Source organism: Cupressus sempervirens, chromosome 6 (assembly GCF_028749045.1).
Source record: "Cupressus sempervirens isolate cs-2001-9-10 chromosome 6, ASM2874904v1, whole genome shotgun sequence".
Taxonomy (NCBI): Eukaryota; Viridiplantae; Streptophyta; class Pinopsida; order Cupressales; family Cupressaceae; genus Cupressus; species Cupressus sempervirens.
This window is the reverse complement of record NC_143123.1, coordinates 549,196,483-549,215,809: the sequence shown is the minus strand read 5'-3', so window position 1 is coordinate 549,215,809 and position 19,327 is coordinate 549,196,483. Positions and strand designations below refer to the sequence as shown.

Sequence of the window (19,327 nt, the reverse complement as noted above, 5' to 3'; positions counted from 1 at the left end):
ATATCTTGCCTTGATATTTTGATAGGCCATTACCACATTGAGTACTTGGTGATCATCATTAAGTTGATGTTTTTGATAGGCCATTGCTCTAGAGAGCTTGGTGAATATCATGTGATTGATATTCTGATAGGTCAACTCTCATATTACATGATGTCATATATAAGTTGATTATATTAATCAACACTTATATTTGACATTGTATAAAAGAAGTCTTCTGATCAAAGACCTTTTAAGTGTGTTTATCTTACTAATCTAAGAGGGAGTGTTAATGTATGGATTAGTTAAAATGTTATTAATAACTCTTATATTCATATTTTATTCTATATGTATGAGATATTTAATATACTCATGTGTGTGTGTGTGTGTACATATGTATACATATATGTATATATATATGTATACATATATATACATATATGTATACATATATATATATATATATATATATGTATACATATATATACATATATGTATACACACACACACACACACACACACACACACACACACACACACAAGTTATGAATATTCACATCGATATATATTATTATCTCATTCCATCGATCTTAATTATTTGATGTCTACATATAATTGGACATTGATATATTATTAACGGGTGTCGGCATATTAAATTGGTAATGGCTTCAGTTGACCTATCATTAATATTAGTCATGCCTGATAGACGTGACTCAAGTATGAGTCATGGCTATTGGTCGTGATTCTCGAACATGACGCCCGCATATAAGATGTTGCTCCTCTCTATCTTTGTAATACATCGAACACATAAATAACTAAGTCTTCCAGTATATTATAGAGCAAAGAATACTTCTTATAATCTTCATATATATATATATATATATATATATATATATATATATATATATATATATATATATATATATATATATATATATATTGTAGTACACCAGATCTTCATACCATCTTCAGTATTATATCATATCTTGTCTTGAGTAGTTATTCTGAATAATATAAGTCTTCATTCTAATACTTCAATGGTGTTCATCCTACCATTATGTCGGAGGCCTTTCACAAGGCCTCTGAGAAGGCTGTCGAGGTTTTTAACTGTCATGGTTATTCCTATCGAATTGATGGACTGTCTCTTTTGGTGAAAAGTGCAAGCACCTCTTTGAACAGTAAGGTTGTCAACCAGTATTCTACCTTATTGGCCGCACTTGCTATTGACATCGTCCAGAATTCATTACAAAATTCATTGTTGTTGACCACTTGCCAAAAATAAATAAATAAATAAATACAAATAAATAAATACAGGTGGATAAATACAAATAAATAGATAAATACAATAAAATACAAATAAATAAAGGTTGTCAGCTAGTTTTCTACCTTATTGGCCTCATTTGTTGTTGACGTCATCCTGAATGTTGTCGACCCTGCGAAGCTTGACATTGTGGATTTGAGGGACATCGAAGTTCCGCAAAAATTGGGCGGGACTATTGATGATACAAAGATGGTTAACAGTTTGTTGTTTGATAAGAAGGCAAGCCATACAGATGATTAAGAGTTTGTTGTTTGATAAGATGTTGTCACTGATCTTTTGTTGCATTATTTGTCCAAGGCAATGATTTTGGTGGTCAAGGATGTGGAAAGGGATGAAATCGAGTTCATTACCAAGACATTGATATTGAACACTTTAGGGAGAAGTTGGGGCTAAAAATGGATGTCTTTAATAATTTAGATAGTGCATTTTGATCCATGAGGTTAAAAATGGATGTCTTTAATAATTTACATTTATTATTTTGATAGCATTGTTGGTTTTGATTTGCTAAACTTATTCACAAGGCCTCTAAAGGCTGTCGAAGGCAAGCCATATAGCTGGAGGCCCCACTAGGATTGAGAATGCGAAGATTGGCATAATACAATTAAATACAAATACAAATAAATACATATATACATACATGGTTAAGTGCTACCTAACTATGTCCAAGGCGTCTGCACACTTGAGGCATACTCCGCCTACCAAGTTGCCTACATACCCGTATACACAAGATCAAGACTCTTGAACTACTCACTCTAACGAATATGTAGTTTTGGTTTCTAATTGTTTATTGTAGCTGTATTCCTATAACCATTGGTGAGCTTTACTCATCTAATACAACTCTTCACCATCATACACCCACTTAGGCAAATCAGGCGATTTTCTATAATTACAATCCTGTAATACCCTAGTGAAACCTTTGTGTTTAAGTTTATAATTAATGTAAGGTTAACCTATATACGTCCTAACTCAATCCTTATATAGTTATGTTTTAAAGCTTGTGACAATAATCAATGGGTCTAAATAGACCATGAGTCAAGTTAATGCTAACTAGGAACAATTGATTGTTCATTTTATTGTACCTAGTTTGATGACAGTTCTACAAGAATTCTATTGTTTATATACATTCATACATATGTGTGTCTCTCCTCTTTAGTTAATTTGATTTGCTATCACTCTAATTTAACTTCTCAAGCTTACTCATCTTGGTAATGCTTCACGTGGCACAATCCAAAATGTTGATGTAAAAAAACTCATAGAATCAAATCTACAAGTCATTACATAATTCATTATGGAGTATAGAAATTTCATGCATAAACTCCGTAATCATTTCAAATGTCTAAGAATAATTATATAGAAAATTAAATTCACTCTAGTGCTCCAAAACAAAATCTTCCATGATGCTCTTTGTAATGTGCACATAATGGGTGAATGAACATTAAAAGTCTTAAATTACAGCAACATATCAACTAACCATGTGAGTATGCATAAGAACTCATAACAACTAGTAGAAAAGGTAAGAGTCGACAAAATTGAATTTAGTTTGCAAATTTGTCAAAGTATTTCTATGAAATGCAAGATAAATTTTGTATTCTAAGATTAACTTAAAATAATGAAAAGATAACGAGTCTTTGATCTACTAGTAAAATTGAACATGTCTTAATGAATTCATTAGGGATTGAGTGCAAGGTTCCAACATCAAAAAGGGATAAGATTGGAATTGTGCCCCGAGTGAATTTGGCAAAATGGATACCTACCCCAAATCCTTGTGACTTGGCCAAAAAGAGATTTCAATAAGATGACATTTTAGATGAAAAATCTAAAATCCACCATAAGAAACGATAACATGACAATATCAAGATATAGAATGAATTTTCAAGTATGAGACAATAAATAAACATAATAGTTGATAAATACATGTCCAAATAACAAAAAAAATATTTAAAAAAGAATAAACATAAATAAAACAAAAGTAATAGATTGAAAATTGAGCTCAACATTGTATAATTTTGATGATTAATAAGAGATATTTTCCAAAGAAGTCAAATTGTGATATTGTTATCTAGATTCAATTGTGTAGCTTTTGAGTCAATTGCATTAACCCATATTTCATGAGTAGTGATTCACAAGAACCCATGTCTCATGATTACGGACGTAACACTTAGCACTCGTTGGATCTAAATGATGTTCATAAAGATGAAGCATTGAGCTTTCTTAGGAGGTTACCCATCCCAATGTTTCATTAGTGGTGCTTCTCAAAAACTCCTCTCAAAATAATTAACATGGGTCCGCAAAAGGTCCCCCATCCTAGTGTTTCACAAGTAGTAGTTCACAAGAACCCATCTCTCATGAGAATAAATGGAGCACTTAACACTCATTGCATCTAGGTCATGTTCATAGAGGTGAAGCATTGAGACTTTTTGGGAGGTCCACAAAAGTGAAGCATCAAGACTTCTTGGGAGGTCCTCCGAAAAAGTCTTGATGCTTCACCTCTATGTACATCATCTAGAAGCAATGAGTGTTAAGTGTTGCATTTATTCTCATGAAAAATGGGTTCTTATGAACTACAACTTGTAAAATATGAATCAATAAATTTAACTGAAAAACAAATCACTTAAATCATCTTGATAACAATATCATGATATATAATTCTATTCAACAATTCTATAAAGATGAACCTGAAATAGTACAAAAATATTACAATTTCCCCAAATAAAATTTATACTAAGATAAAAAAAAAAAAAAAAAAAAAAAAAAAAAAAAAAAAAAAAAAAAAACATTATAAAACATACATCGATTCAATAATTAAAAAAAAAAAACACAAACTTCAATTTATAGCAAGCAACTATGAAATTCATCATTGACCATTGACCGCATACAAAGATATGAAGCATAATTGAAAACAGAAGCATATAAAAAGAACTGCCTGCTTTTGAAAAACATTATATAAAAGCATTCTTAATACATTTATAATAGCCTTTGCCACTAATTCACTGCAATGGGAGCTCACTCTTTAATCCATCCACCACGATTCCTCATACGGTTTTTCAAAAACAAACTTTGATATCAGAGATAAACAAGACGATACAATCAGAAAAATTCATGCCACCAAAATTTGGCCAATTGATAATGCCCACCAGAGGTATGAAACAAAGATCATTCTAAAAAGTTCACATAAATGTTAAAGAGACCAAACAAAAACAAACTGAGAAATTTTTCACAGAAGATTTCCTAAGCTTTGGAATAATACCGAGATCTGCCACTGTTCCTGAAAGCACAGCAGCCCACGGAATAGACAGCAATCAGAAAAACCAAAAGAACAATATTGATTGCAGCCACTTTACGCCAGTCCTGCTTAACACTCGCCAAAACCCCAGCCTTGCACGAATTACAGCTGTAGCAGAGGTCATCCTCTGCATTATTCCACGCGAAACAATCCACATTAGAAGCCCCAGTCGCAGGCGGCGAAACCCCATCCCAGTATGTTGCGTTTTTGTAAATGTACCCGCAAGAACTCGGGGGTTTGCAACATCCAGACTGAAAATAAAAAACAGATAAATTAATGAGAATAGATTTTCACAATACATGACATTATTTGCAATTCTGAATTTCATTTCTAATTCTGAATTTCATTGTGTAAAGTTTTTTTAGCATCAGCATTTCCAATCACACTACGCTGTGCATCATTTTTCCTTTTTATTCTCAGTGTTTTAGATCCTATGCATCATTTTTCCTTTTTACTCTCAGTGTTTCATTTGATCTAAGCATGTAATTTAAACTATTGATACTAAAAAAATATAACACAGTGAAATTCAAAAATTCTTGCAAATAACACAAAAATTAGTAATATACTAAGCCCAGTCCCTCTAAAGTTTCGAACCGGCGACGCATCAATAGACACCTTAAAATCAACCTCAAATAGAAACCCTAGAATCGTAACCTAAAATAAACATTTTCCTGTCCCGACCTGAACAGGGGACAGATTTCTGTGATCAAAATCTGTCGCGAGAAGGTTTGAATTACTCAGGCCAAGTCCCTCTGGGGATTCGAACCCGCGAGGCAACAAACAGAACCGCCTAAAATCTTAGCCTCAAGTAGAAACCCTAAAATACAAATTTTCGTTCACTTACCTGGACGGGGGACAGATTTCTGCGATCAAATTCCGCCGAGGTAAGGTTCAGATCATCACGGCTAAGAACCTTACAGACCTTTGCGTCCCGCACACATATCCTTATTTTTCTCCAGTTGTCCGAATTTTGCAGCCTTTTCTGCAGCCAGTGGGAGTAATCCTCGAGTCGGTACTCCTTGTATCCCTTTCCTGTGGCCATTTTTCCCGTCCCTTTACTGGTGACCACAAAGGCGAAAACAGTGAAGCAAAAGAGCAGGATTATGAGAAGGAACATGAAGAACAAATAGATCCACAGCAGCCATGAAACCCTAAAGCAGGCCCCTATGAAACCCGCCAGTGATACCGCCATTATTAGGAGCCCGATGATTATGATAGGAGCTTGCAGAAACTTTTCGCAGTCGGTCCCATGTCTGTTCGCGAGCCATATGCCGGAGGCCAAAATGGGGATCGATAGCAAGAGGACCACGAAATTCAGGATTCCCACCAGGTTGTTGCTCATCTGCCGCGACATTTTTTTCTTCCTGAGAGATTGCAGGTGAAAGCAGGGGGACTGTTTATGAGCTCACATTCACTGTATGGGACTCGAACCCCGAACGTCCCGCGGTTCCATGGAATTGTTCTCAACTTTCTCGTGTGCTCCGCCATTTTCATCTTTGGGGTTTGTGTTCAGTTTTCCCGCTTTGCGCAGGGTTCGAAATCCGTGCAGTTCTGATACCTTCTGTCCACTCTGGAAGTTGTGATCTTTCCCTGGTTTCTACACATTGTGAGAATTTATACGAGATCTCCGTTTATAAGTACGACCATAGTCGCCACCACCCCTCCAATTTCATGGCTAATGGCCGTTTCTGCACTTTTAACTGTGTATCATTATAAAATTTAGAGATTTTGTTTTTCTTATTATTCGTTAGAATTAATTATTAGTCTTGTGGTCGACTAGAATTATAGGCATCCAAATAAGTAAGTTTTTATCAAATGAGAAATGAGATGCAAGATATTTTTATATTTCATTGTTTTATATACAAAATCTAAGTGGTTATTGTAATTGGGACGCTGGAGGCTGGTCTATAATTTATTTTCTCAATACAAAATTAATATTATTATTAAATTTATTACATATTTTTAAACAATCATCACAAAACTATATATTATATTTATATAAAAAATTAATCTCACACATATATAATTTTACTAACATTATTATTTATGAGTTTATTGAAATAAATAATTTAAGTTAATTTTTTATTAAGCATTACTATGATGAAACAACAAGTACATGACATTATGTGACACTTGTTAATAATTAAATCAAATGAAATACAAGATATTTTTAATAATAATTTAATAATTTATACTGAAATAATTTTAAATTATATAATATTATATTTTATAAAAATTGTGTTCTAAATATGTTTAATATTATTGACTTGCTATTATTTTTTAAATAATTAAAATTTTCATTATACTTTAAAATTGATTTTTTTTTTAAATTAAAAAATTGTTATTGTAAGTAGAGTTATAAAAGATGTTATATATTTCATTTATTTTTCCTCATTGTTAAATTTTTTTAAAATTAGTAAATTTAATTATTTGTTAAATTTTATAAAACTCAAAATAAACTTTATAAAATAAATATTGTAGTTGTATATAGTAAATGAGACATTATTTATTATTAAAATTAGTCATTTTAAAAATGTATACATGTGGTATGTTTATTGTTTGGGAGTGTGTATGTATTACTAGTAATATGACATCAAATTTGACAATATTTTATTTATCTATTCATTCTTGAAAATTACAATCTAAGACATATGTTACAAGTTTTGCACCTTCAAAACAAAAAGAAAAGATAATTGATTTATAGATAGAAGAACTAAATTACTTTTATTACTTTTAGAATAATTTTGTATTAAATATTTTGAATTTAAAATAACCTAATAATTCAAACAGTTTCATTCATTTCTTTCAAAATTAAAATTTATTTACTAATATTTTCACACGAACTTAGCTATTGTGCAGCCTTGGTATTATATGTTAAGCTAGGGTAGGTTCAAACCCAAGACCTCCCACATGAGAGGCTCACAAGTTACTATTGTACCATAGGATTTTGCCTTTTTTTTTTTCTATTATTAACCTAATTATATATTTTAGAATAATAGATAGAAATATTTTTTCAAAAAATATTTTAATATAAATATCAGTATTTAATATAAATGATATAATATTTCTATGTTGTTTGCTATATATTTATTTTATTTTATTAGTGCAAATAAAAATTTCTATATAGCTTATTATATATTATTATTAATTTAGAATATCTTTAATTTGAAATAATTTAATATATAGATTATGCAAAAAGAAATTTGACAACGAATATTTTTCATAAAGGGACAATGAAAGACATTAAAATGACCAAACCACCATTAAAATAATAATATGACAGGTGGGTGTGTCCAATAAATTCCATTATTTTTTTTGTTATTATTACAATATTTATGCTCTATTTTTATTATCTATTGTTATGCAAAAAAAAAGTTTCAGTTATTAGTCATGTCTATTATAGGTAGAGACTATAGTTTTCGATCAATTAGTTTGCATTAATCTTCATTTTCGTAGTCGTGCAATTTGCAAAAAAAGTCTTTTACACTATGGTTCTATTGAAATTTCTCATTAAACGAAATTTCAGAATTTAATTTTTTGCTATTGGATTGGCTAAGTCAATTTTTCCCAAAAATCTTTTCATATCCTAGATAAGAAAATTTAAGTAAAAATAAGGTTCCAAGAATGGAGTTGTGGCATTTCACAAAAGTAACATATGTCATTTTGGAGGTTCTATATGGCATTATGCAAGTTGTTAGACATGTTTGTGCATTTGCATGCCTCACGGCATATGTCATTGCATTAACTTCCATTTTAGAAGAAATAACAAATTCAGATGTGTGGTTTGTCAGACTCCTTGTAGTAGAAAGGGGACCATGGACACTTGAAGAAAATATGTGTTTGATAAGTCATATTGTAAAGATTGTCCCTGCAAAACCAATGCCATGTCAACATTCTCCGTAAAATGCAAAAATTCAACGAGGGTCAAGGTCTTTTGAATATTGAACAAGCAACATTAATTCTCAATTATCATTAAATTTGAAAGAAATACATTTAGCAAATACCAAATACCAGATACCAGAATACTAAGATGGTTTAGATAGGACAATCAAGCTAAAATAAGCTCTAGAGCCTACTCAAGAACATAAGGGCGAGAATATTGTAGAGTGCTTTACCACCCTACCATAAAGCAATTAAGCTTCCTCAGAATCTTTCTTGGTATGAAAGATACCCAGCCCAACAACGAGGAAGTCTAAACAGTTAAAACTAAGACTAGTAATGGAATGTGTGGTTAAATAAAATCATGGTCTAAACACCATTCTCTAACAACATGAATAACCAAATCAGTGTATGAAAGAAAGTCTTCAACATTCCTTAATCAACATGTATAGATCAATTTTTTGTCACATTTGAATTTCCACTATGCGCTACCAACATACAGGCATACAACTAAACATTCTTTCTAAAAAAATGTAAGTACTTAATGCATACATTTAAGCTATGCCATTAAGTACGGTGTCAATTCTAACATACCATTAAAATGTAAATATCAAGGACATATCATCAAAAATTCTCATGCTTCTCATAATATTCTTGAGTAATAAATAACAAGGACATATCATTCCTTTCTGATTTATCAGGTGTAAGCATATTTCCAATTCCTAAATCTTAGTGGACTTCCATCCATTTTGAACATCATTGTTCCAAGTAAAAAATGTATGCTTCACTCAAGCATTAACCTAATAGATAATCATAAACATTCATTGTTCATCAACAAAACATGATACAATATGTCCAAAGTTATGTTCACCAACCAAAATATGTTATTAGGAAATCATTCATTTATTTTAAAGTAGTACCATACCTACTATTTTAATTATCCTGAACTGACAAATAATCCATAACATTCGCACCAAGTATACAAATCAAAAGCACCAGTATTGATAATTCCATATGATTTCTTGGTATAATTATTCAATTCAGGAGAGTCACGTCCATAAAACATTTATCACTACTCCCAATGATAGTAAATGTTAACATATGTTGCCAGTGAACTCAATAAAATATAATGGAAGGCTTCATATATTTGAGTTTCCAAGCAATTATCCATCTTTTCCATCTCTTTACTTTGTAATAGAGTCCTAAATGAGGTAGTAGATGGTTTTATTTTTCTTTTGTAATTGGTTTTCTATGATCTTCCATTGGATTTGAAGGTTCCACTGCCTTATTCTATATGTGATTCATAGTTGAAGGTTTACATCTATACTTGCTTTAAAAAGTCTTCTAGGTCAACATGTGTTAGGCATATGCACAGAAGATTTCACTTTCCTTGAGAATGACTTAGACAGAATATAACATGAACAACATTTAAAGAAAGTTTTGTGTAGATTATTTAACAACAATCTCTCTAATAATTGCAATGCTCTTCTTCAAAGACTATGACATACAAAGTGTCACATTTACTAGAATAGATTCTCATTCAAAACCATACCAAATTCCTCATGTAACATGTTGATTTGACAATCCTGGCTAAATATTGAGGTGGAGATTATTCATGACAAATTAACCATGTGTTTCTTTCTATGCAAGTGGTTGACGTTTCTATAAAAGCAAGGGAAAACTTCAAATTTATCATGAGATCAATTGCACAACTAGTCATGCATTGGCACCAAAGAAAAAAAAAGTTTCCCAAGCAAGGTTCATATCAACACATACGCGATAGCTAGAAAGAATGAAAAGTGCAATAATACATTATGGACATAACACTCACCAAAACAACCCATAAGACTTAATGAAGCTCATGGTAAATGGGAGTCTTGGCAAGGAATTTTGGTAATCAGTATTCAACATAGGATGAAAGATAAAGAACCACAATTTTCTCTAAAAAATTCTTATAAGGGTTTAATATCCTTCGTTGTGCAGAGATGAAAAAAGATGGAGGATTAACAATAATTAATTATCAATCTATACTAGTTTCCTAGCATGTTTTAAAGCAATTTTAAGCATTTCAATAATGCCTAATGCTAATGCAATGACTTGTAGTTTTATTTTTAAACAAACAAAGATATGGAAAACCACAACTTATGTTTTCAATTGTCTACTATACACATTGATAAGTATAGTCCTGACTGTATTTACATGTGATCATTGTTATGATGAAGGTCTTGGCAACTAGAATAACACATAATTTGGCTTGTGCTATAATGTGTATGAAGCATAATATGGCACCAATGGAATTAGTCGCTACTATTTCTCAAATATCTTGATACGTGCTTGGTATCCTGAAGATAAGTAATTAATTCCCAGTACACATATTTGACGCAAGTGTTATCATTCAACTATGATGCTTTCAAAAACAATGCAAAGGATTATTTATTTTACTAAAACTACTGCTGGTGATTGTAACTTGTCATGCGTAGATTTTACAAAATGCTTAACAGACATTTTAGAATGCTAACACAGCAATTGGTAACACAAAGAAGCTAAACCATATCCTTATTGCCTTCAACTCTAAATTTAAAGTCAAGAAATTCAATAATCTATTAAAAATAGAAGGAACCTATGATAATCTGTTGGTTATCAACACCTTTTCCTAATCATTCTTTCGGTCCTTCCGTGGCCATTTGCCTTCCACTCTTCGCCAAATTGACGTAAGAATGATGCCCAGAAAGTAGAGCATCCATATTCGACCACCAAAGAAAAATGACATCCCCAAGTCTTGAAGGTCACTACCCCATAAAAGCGATGTTTGTTTTCGACCACCATAACAATACATGGATAATAACCAAAAATAGGATGGATCCCCGACTAAAAATCATTAACTTGAATTTAATGTCATTTTGACTATGCAAGACCATCATCAAAATCAGTTATCAGTTTTACTAACGATTTTGGTCTCTCCTTTCCCATTCCTCACAATAGGTTTAAAAATAGTTATTCGAATTAGCTTCATTCTAATAAAAGTAAATGATCAAAACATCAATTAAAGGTGGCATTAAAATATCCATTTTATTTGGCATAAGGGAATGGGTCATGCCACATATCTAGGCTTATGGTGAAGGCTCTAGAATAGTGATAACTTTAAGAAACCCCTCTCAAACAAAATGCCTAAAATGCTGGTGAATCCAACATTTTGTGGGCAGGAAAATTTTAATGTTGAGGGTGATTTTTTTGTTTCATATAGGAAAATAAAATATTATATGTTTTCTTGCCCTAGCAAAAATTATTTTAAATGTGGCGAATTAATGTTTTTTCTTATTGACAGATAAGTAAATGATGGCTATTTTTTCCCTCGCCAAAAATGAATTAATAATGTTAGAGGCGAATTACTTGTTTTGTAGGAAAATGAATAATAATGGTCTTGGCTAATCTTTAGTGGTAAACTGAATATTTGTTTAATTTGAAAGCGAATTAGTAGTCACTTCAAGTTTCAACTTGTGTACTGTCTTAGGTCTATTATTAATAATGTCATTACATCAGTGTCACTTATACTATTACCAAGTTGACTACGGTCACTTTCAAGTTTCGTATTGTTAATACAATAGTTTTATCGATCGTTGATTAATTAGTGATCAACGACAAAAGATGCATTTCAAGGCCACTCACTTGAGAAGACCTGGAGTCACATGAAATTTTTCAAAATGGAGACGTGGAAAGTTTTGCACAGAAACCATTAACTAGAATGTCAGGCACTTTCAATTGTCTAACATTAATGCAAGTACATTTCACACACTTGAAAATTAATAGGAATACAAAAAAAAAAGATATGAAAGATCATGAATGCCAAACAATTTAATGCAACTGCCATTAAATAGCCTCTTCAATTCTTATTTCATTATCATTTCTCAAATTCTTTCATAAGATATGAAAGATCACGAATGCAAAACAATTTAATGCAACTGCCATTAAATAGCCTCTTCAATTCCTCTTTCATTATCATTTCTCAAATTCTTTAATATGAATTCAGTTTGCAGAGTTTCTTGAATTTTAGTCATGGATACGCCAATTTGTTTGAAATGCACTACAATGGTTCTACAAAAGCCCTTTTTGGGTAGGATTCCTGAAGATGTCCTTGCCATGGTTTGCAAGCCAGATGCCTAAAGTCCTTTTATCCGCCATGCTATATTCATGGTCCTCAGCCATGAATTTTTAAGAAATGATAAGAGGTACCATGTGTCCATGGATATTACCTCTCACTTCCTTGTGTCTCTTCTTGACCTTGGAGGAAGTCAAATAGACATTCTGATGCTTTTGCATAATATTTTTAAGGAAATGTTTTTAGAAGATGATGTCAAAATTCTTGTATTGGTCAAGTAGGCACTGGGGCTAGGCATTGGCATCTCTTTTGTAGATGTAGTAGACAAGTGTTGGGAGCAAGGCATAGGAAGCATTATACAAAAGCATCCCTTCCTACTCAACATGAATAAACGGCAATTGACTCGCCATTGGAAGTGGGCGCGACTCAAAAGGAATTTTTTACGAAAGTGGTTGTTGTTGGACGACGTCAATGAGACTGACTTCACACAAGTTCAGTAATATCATCTTCTCCAACAGATTCCTCGTGGAGGGACTTGAAGACCTTTCTGATTGAAGGCTTCAAGCCCTTGACCCCTCAGCCTGCTAATGCTTCCAACCTCCTTGTTCCTTGGTTCCCTGTTCCTTGTTTCATGAATGTTGTTTTGTTAACCCTTGCCCTTTGGGCAAAAAAATGTTTTTAAGATATCTATTTTTTCTTTAGATTGGGCCTTGCCCTTTAATGTAAATTACGAGATAGTAAAATCAGGCTGATTTAATAAGCTATTTTAAATATTTATGCTATGAATTAGTATTATGTACATTGTACACTCTAAAATATTATAAATGAAAACAACAGTTTTTGGCTTCTCAAATCATTGTTTCTGTTAGTCTACGACTTTGTTTTTGGCACCTCAATGCATTGTTAAAATGTTAGTCTGCGACTTTGTTATAAAAAAATAACTATTAATAGTTATAAAGTTAGAACTTAGAAACAAAAAAAAGGGTTTCAACAATCCCTTTATGGTTTCATATTTGATTAATGATTTATAGTAAAAAATTATTCAATTAAAAGTTTTGTAATTTCTAGAACTATTTTTCTTTAATCTAATTAGTTAAAACAAATGGAGCGATAATCAAATTTCAAGGAAAACTAAAGATTATAACCTTAACAAAGTTAAATAAAATTTTGATAATTTATGTGTCATTTTTTTATTTCATACCTATCTTGTCACCTAACTTTTTTTTATTATGAAATATTTTAAATGATGAGGAATAGTTTATAAACAATTATCACAATTATCAATATATGTTAATAATTTATAGATAATTAAACTATACTGCATTTTAATTTTGAAACTCAATAATAAATATGAATTTAAAAATATAGCATCCGTAATTATACTTTTAAATTTTAATTATTTTATTTAAATTAAACTATTGTCATTATTATTTCATATCTTGCACCAATTTTATTTTATAAAATTTAATATATCTTCATTGATTTTTTCATATCATCTTTACAATTAAAAGTTTATAATAGAAAAGAAAATAATTTTTATTTATATTATATTATAACTATTATAATAATAATTATAAATTATATTATATATATATATATATATATATATATATATATATATATATATATATATTTTAATCAATTTTTACTAATTCTATCAATTTTTTTGCCATGAACTTAGTTGCTATGGAACCTTGTTTAAATAATTAATATTAGTTATTCGAATGGTTTAAGTTTTAACGATTCACGATTTGATGTAGACCGAATGATAGATCAACGACCGCAACTCTATTTCGGGCCAAATTTTAAAAGATTGAAGTTAAATTCTATTTCTTCCCAAAATTGGGACACATGTACTCAAAGATTCTACTCGAAATCCTGACCATTGACTAAATGAAAGATTGACGACTCGAGATGAATTTTGGGTCAATTTGGGGAATGTTTTCCCATGTGCCTAGATTCATTTAGAATCCTGACATGTTTCTAGTCATTGCAAAGCTCAATTAAGTGTCACGACTTGGTTAATATTAATAATAATGAGGTTTGTAAACACTTATCACAATTATCAATATATGTTAATAATTTATAGATAATTAAACTATATTACATTTTAATTTTGAAACTAAATAATAAATACGAATAAAAATATAGCATTTGTGATTATATTTTTAAATTATAAATTATTTTATTTAAATTAAACTATTGTCATTATTAATTCATATCTTGCATCAATTTTATTTTATAAAATTTAATATATCTTCATTGAATTTTTCATATCATCTTTGCAATAAAAAGTTTATGATAGAAAAGAAAATCATTTCTATAATAGAAAAGAAAATCCTTTATTTATATTATATTATAACTATTATAATTATAATTATAAATTTTATTATATATTTATAATATTTTATATAAATAATTAAATTAACATTATGATTTTGACATGCTCAAACTTAAAAATAAAATAAAAATAATTAATAACGATTTCTTTAACAATATTTATTTCAATATTTTTTTCTATATTAATTAATATGCTATTTAAATTCTTTTCATGCTAATATTTTTTTTAAATTAATTTTTTACTAATTCTATCATTTTTTTTGCCATGAACTTAGTTGATATGGAACCTTGTTTAAATAATTAATATTAGTTATTCGAAAGGTTTAACTTTTAATGATTCACGATTTGATCTAGATCGTTCATTGAATGATAGATCAATGACCGTAGCTCTATTTGGGGCCAAATTTTAAAAGATTGAAGTTATATTCTATTTCTACTCTAAATCAGGACACGTGTACTCGAAGTTTCTACCCAAAATCCTTACTATTGACTAAAAGAAAGAATGATGGCCTAAGATGAATTTTGGGCCAATTTGGAGAATATTTTCCCATGTGCTTAGATTTATCCAGAATCATGACACGTGTCCAGTTATTGCAAAGCTCAATTAAGTGTCATGACTCAATTAATATTAATAATAATTATGTTTAATCTTTAAAAAAAATATTACTTAATCCCAACTTAGTGATGTTGCGATTGTTAAGTAAAAGGTAGATCAACGCCAATGGTAATGGTCTCGGATGAATTTTAGGTAAAGTTTGGGTTTGCTATCGTTGTTGTCAAGAAACATCTAGAATCGTGACATGTGTCCTTGACAAGTGTCACGATTTTGGGTGACTCTTGACAACAGCGATAACATTTCACAAATTGACCCAATAATCATATCGATAATTAAGTTCGGTTTTTATTAATTAATTTATTTAAAATGAATAAATTTTAAAATTTAAATGTATATTAATGTAATAAATTTTTACTTTTTATTATTATAGTTATGTACATTACTACATTATTGAGTGTTTATTTCGTTTACATGTACATTGGACATACTATTAGTAAAGTACCTAAAACCATTAATTACTTAGTACTTCCATTTTAACTTTTAACTATTTACCTTCTATCTTTTTTTAGTATGAAGTTAAAAGTTCTCCAAGTTGAGAGTCTGATAAGATAGGGTTTTCAAATTTCAACTTTTTAAAGACTGGTTGAATTCCATTTTGTGTTCTAAAGATTGAAAGTGTAAAATTTGAGTATCACAGGACAACACCAATAATTGAATATCAATTCTGAGTATTTAAATTTTTTTAAAAAATTTCATTGCAATTCGTAGCAATAGAAATCTTGATTTTTATTGTCTTAGGTTTACACTTTACAATTTTTTTAAATAGGGCTTGAAGAAGAATTTCGTGTAATAACTAGTAGCAGGCATGGGCAAAACAAAGTCAAAAACCTCCAATATGAGTGCAAGCATGAAGGAAAAGAAAGACATTATAGAACTCAGGTAAGTGCTACAAAGCCTAGGTTTCATTGATGAATGTCATAATATTTTTAATCCTATTATCCATGAAGATTTTGGAATCATAAGAATTAGACATTCATTGTTTAATAAGTGGAAAGATCCACAAAAGGGGAAAAATTATTACAAATATAACAATAGTATTCGTGCACATACAAATAAACTAGTTGCTTTGGTTACTAGATTAGCAAACCTCGTTGTACCTAAAGTATTCCCTTGCCTTGAAATTGTAATATTATGTGCTCAGAATTATGATAAAAATAGCAAGGAAATTATAAACCAAAACACTTAGGAGGAAATTTTATCCATAACTAAGAGTGATTTTTTCTCATTGTTAGATCTAGGGCTATGGTTTAAACCAGAAAGCTTTAATGAGCTCATTGACTTGGATAAACTAGCATAAGCTTATGACAAACTAGAAAGAGTTTTTCAAGATTCATATATTAAGGGTTTAATAAACTCAGAGTTGTCTACTAGTATTACACTAGACATAGACCATAAGCCTCCTTATCAGTTGATATTTTTGTGCCATGAGTTCATAATACTATTTCTTTGTTATCATTTTGTCTAGGATTGGACAGTAACAAGGAAGTGGGGGTCAATGTTTTTGAAATGATTTATAATATCCATTGTCGAGGTCAGTCAGTTGAGAAGGTAAATGTAAGAATTCTGTTCAACACATTGTTGAATCTATGCAACAACAATTACTAATGATTAAACAAAGTACAACTATAGGTAAGCTAAAGACATTTAAGTTCACAAGTTACTTGTGCTATCTTCTTTTAGCAAAGCATTGCCCAATATTTGAGACAAATAACAATAAGCTTGATATTGAGGTCTATAAGTTTGATGAGAAAATCCAAAAGAAATCAAAGACTCCAAGTCCAGTATATGAGTGAACACATAAGATGAGGATGATTGCTAACAATAATAACTACAACCATTTTGTAGACTTCTTTTTGGCACCTATTTACCAAAAAATCACAGGCACTTCAATGCCTAGATTGCCTGTGTCTTGTAAAGATTGCATTCAACTGGGAAGTCAAATTCAATTGGCTGACTGGTTTTTCATGGAAGAGTAAACTGTCTTAAGGTTTTATGGTTTAGCAGTTGAACCATGCAAACTTCCAATGCATTTTATAGAAAGGATTTTTGCACTAGAATATGTACGGTAGATGGAGAGTGTAGATGAACTTTTCACTGGACAACAAAAGAAAATGATATATCCTTCCTTGCCTTTCACAATTGGAGGCCTTACATTTGAGAGAAAGGCTTTCAAAGTGGCAAATGAATTGGTAACTTTTCTTGGCTTTGATTTTGTTAGTCATTGGAATTATGATCCACTAAACATAATAAAAACAAGACTTATTGCCAATGGGAACTCTGTGAGAAAATATCAACACCAAGAGATGCCATTGATAGAAAAGTTAAAAAACAAGGATTTGTGGGATGAGGTTAATGAATAGATGAAGAAGCATGCAATAGAGAATAATATTTCAATACAAGAATTTTCATCCCATATTATGACATTGCACATATCAGAGTCACATAAATCAAAGCCTCTGAAATACTTAAATTTTTTACAAGAAAGCATCTCAACCTTCTAAGAGGTCCATGACGAAAGCAATTAAAGAGGCATGCGCATTTGAATTGTGGTGTCAAACCAAGATTACTAATTTTTGGAAAATGATGCAAAATTTGGGTGAACCAAAGACATCAGAAGGTTTTGAGGAAATTGAGGAGGATGAACTTTTTAGTGATTATTGGAATAAAGAGCATCCAACTGTACTATATGATTTTGGCAGTTGCAGTGACAGTGATATTCAAAGATAGAAGGACCTTGAGTTTGATGCCAACATTCATGGTATTCAGGATTCTAGGTCAACCAGAGGCAGACATATTGTTAATCTTCAGATGAGTGATTCTATTAAAAAAATGTATAATAAAGGAGCAACTATGATACAAAAAATAAGTTATGTAGGTATAGGGCCCATTGGTGCAAGTAGTGAAGGGATTTGAAATTTAGTTTCAGTACCAGACCCACCCAAAAGAGGAAGTAAACCAATCATTGGACTCTTTAATGAGATTGAAGATGATTCATCTAGAAAGGGCAAAAAACATTATACTTCTACTTTTGAAGGTCATCCCAACACATTATTTGTTAAATCTTCAAATCCAGTTGTAGTTGATCCCATTGGCACTGGCACTAACACTAGCATGGATGAACCTTGTGAAAAAAAGCAAAAAGTTATAACAAATACATCGCAAGTAATATCAATAGTTACTTCACCAATGTATGCACCAATAGCTTCTATACAAAACCCTAAAAATAGTCCTAAAATGCCAGGATTTGAAATGGGCCATCTTCAATATGTTGGCAATCCTCAAAATACAATTGTAGCTGGAGTAAGTTTAACTAGAGTTGGAGGAGCATACAACAATACAACTAATAAATTCATCTTTCAAACACTCAATTGTGTTAACAAACCCATATTTTAGTTTGAACAAGTTTGCATCAAAGTTTGATCAGACAAGCAAATGAAATAGACAAATTATGAAGACTTTGGAAAGTGATGCAGTTGTTGAATGTCAGGGATCTACTAATAGAATATTTCCAACATATGATCCAAATAATGAAATGATGAACTTCATGTCTGTTATGCCCCTGGCTAGAGATAATAATCCACCAGAAAATGTAATAAATCGTAATGATGCACAAGTTACTAGTCTTCAAATGAATTTGTCAAAAGTGAAAAATATTGACAAAATCAATATATCAAAATAGAGAAAAAAAATGGTCTATTCTACACTTCTGAAAGTGGAGAGGGAAAACAAAAGGCTTACAAAGCAAATAGAAAAGTTACAAGTAGACCTTGATAATGTGAAGATCAAGGAGAAAGCAATAGAAAATAGGTTCAAAGA

General features: G+C 30.7%; 1 protein-coding gene across 1 annotated transcript; it reads right to left on the bottom strand.

Annotated features, from left to right (window-relative positions):
- Positions 1-4,207: 4,207 nt before the first annotated feature.
- LOC149553437 (tetraspanin-8-like) lies at positions 4,208-6,294 on the bottom strand. The gene is made up of 2 exons (XM_089788883.1): positions 5,425-6,294; positions 4,208-4,831 (listed from the first exon to the last, which is right to left on the bottom strand). Exons 1-2 carry the CDS (start codon positions 5,932-5,934, stop codon positions 4,526-4,528), a joined length of 816 nt encoding a protein of 271 aa, XP_089645009.1. The 5' UTR covers positions 5,935-6,294; the 3' UTR covers positions 4,208-4,525.
- Positions 6,295-19,327: the final 13,033 nt, after the last annotated feature.